We start from the raw sequence: 1,950 nt of genomic DNA, 5'->3' as shown, positions 1-1,950 counted from the left end.
AGAAAAAAAGTGATGTTTTTGAAAGAAAAACTACAAAAGTAGTATTAAATTAACAAAATCTAATTTAAATCTGGGAATGTACAGTATATCAAGAAAGAAAATAACACTAATAGTCTGAACTCATTGTTCTCATTAAGTCTCTGCTCTATTCAGTAGACACACTGTGGTTCCTACTAAAACTACTGATGTATGGTCCTGAAGAAACAAGTGAAGGAATCTAAAGACAGAAACCAGAAAGCAAGACCATGCTCCTGCAGTTTAACATTTTAATTTAAAAAATGTATAATAACAATGAAATAATAGCAGTGGTTTTGGAGGAAATGGGGCAGTGTAAATTGTGTTAGCTACTTTACTGAAACACAATGAAGGACAAGATGTTGTGTGTAGTGTCACCCATGTGCTCCTGGACCACTATTGTCTTATCTGCTTCACTGGGAGAGCAGAGACAGAGGGGTGAAAGGAGGAAGAGGAGGAGGAGGATATAGGAAGAAGTGGCTGGCTGCTGTGTGTGCGCACGTGCAGAGAGAAGCAAAGACGGCTTGTGCTAATTTGATGTGTGTCCCCGGGGATGTTTGATGGATTAATGCTAAGCAGCTCCCTCTTCCACAGCACCACCTGATCTCTGGGGCTCGCATCCCACATATAAATGGCTGCAGTAGTGCTGAGCTCAGCTAGTCTGGCCAGCTCTCTCTCCCTCGCTCTCCCTCTTTCTCTCTTACATCACTTTCTGTCTTCCTCTCCATCCACCCTGTCCTCTGCTTTCTCTGTCTCTCTCTGCTGCTTTCACTACATTTTCTCTTTCTCTTTTTTTAAACCTTTCCCAGGAAAGATTTTTAAAGCCTTTTTTTCAGTCCTCTGTTGTTTGGTCTGTTCAAGAAGGCCACCTGGAAATTAAGTGCATTATTTTTTTTAAATCATCAGTCTGTTCACATTGTTATATGAGGCTCTAGCATCAGCTTTTTTTTTTAAATTGGGGGATAAAAATGCCACGCTCCTTTTTAGTGAAGCAGCTCAAGGTTCACGATATCTCATCCTTCTACTACCAGCAGCACTGGGACGACTCTAATACTCTGACACATGCCATCACTGAGTCAGCCACCGAGTTGGCGGTGCGCTTGAGTGAAAACGGTGAGTTGACATCTTTCTGAGTTATGTTTTCCTCTTGCTGTGTGTTTTGTGCTGCAGTAGGGTCTAATGTCTGTGTTTGGAAACGCCCCACGTGGTCATTTTTACAGAGAAGAAGAAAATCTAAAATAACAGACATGGATTCATACAGTGGTGTTTATGTTGTTGTCGTTCCAAACTAATCACACTTGGAAACCCTGAAACTCCCCAGATGCAGCACTTGCCTCCCATTCATATGTCTCAGGACTTCTGTTTTCTAAATCAGCAGATACTAAACATTTTTCAGGGTACACTGGCTCAATCAGCTTAATACTCAAAGCAGATCACACAGCAGCCTTTGGCTCTAATATTACATTGTACAGTACATGAAGGAAGACAAATATGAGTATCTGGGCATCAGACACAAAATCTGATGCAAGCCTTTGTCAGGTCGAACAAAAAGAACGGGGAAAAACAGGAGAAAGCAGATAGCCACATGGGACTGTGTTGTCCTTAGATGGTGCAGTTGCCCTTGAGTCTCTCCTCTTATTATCCACCCCCCTCATTCCTCTCTTCATTTCTGTCCCGCATTCCATTCTGCAGGAAATGAGAGAGAGCAGGACTGAAGCAACACAATCCATACATGTGGAGCAGCAAGAGGTGATGGAGCAGGGTTTTTAGAGGATGGGTATTGACCGGCAAATCGAAAGTGCTGCATGTAATTCAATAGAGTGCAACATGAGTACAGTCAGACAGTAGATTTACATCCATGGGACTGCTACAGAGGGTGGATGTGAGAACAACCCTGCAATACAAACAGTATGTGTATGTGTGTGCTTTGAGAAG

General features: G+C 42.4%; 1 protein-coding gene across 1 annotated transcript in view; it reads left to right on the top strand.

Moving 5' to 3' along the window:
• Positions 1–815: 815 nt before the first annotated feature.
• The window catches only part of LOC109960062 (transcriptional repressor scratch 1-like), a 6,682-nt gene continuing 5,547 nt past the window's right edge, over positions 816–1,950 (top strand). The window contains exon 1 of the mRNA XM_020599904.1: positions 816–1,128. Coding sequence (XP_020455560.1) covers positions 984–1,128 — 145 coding nt within the window. The 5' untranslated portion in view covers positions 816–983. The remainder of the gene's footprint in view (positions 1,129–1,950) is intronic.

This window comes from Monopterus albus, unplaced genomic scaffold (genome assembly GCF_001952655.1).
Source record: "Monopterus albus unplaced genomic scaffold, M_albus_1.0 scaffold43.1, whole genome shotgun sequence".
In the NCBI taxonomy this organism is placed as follows: Eukaryota; Metazoa; Chordata; class Actinopteri; order Synbranchiformes; family Synbranchidae; genus Monopterus; species Monopterus albus.
Note: the sequence above shows the minus strand (reverse complement) of the source record. Positions and strands in the feature narration are given on the sequence as shown.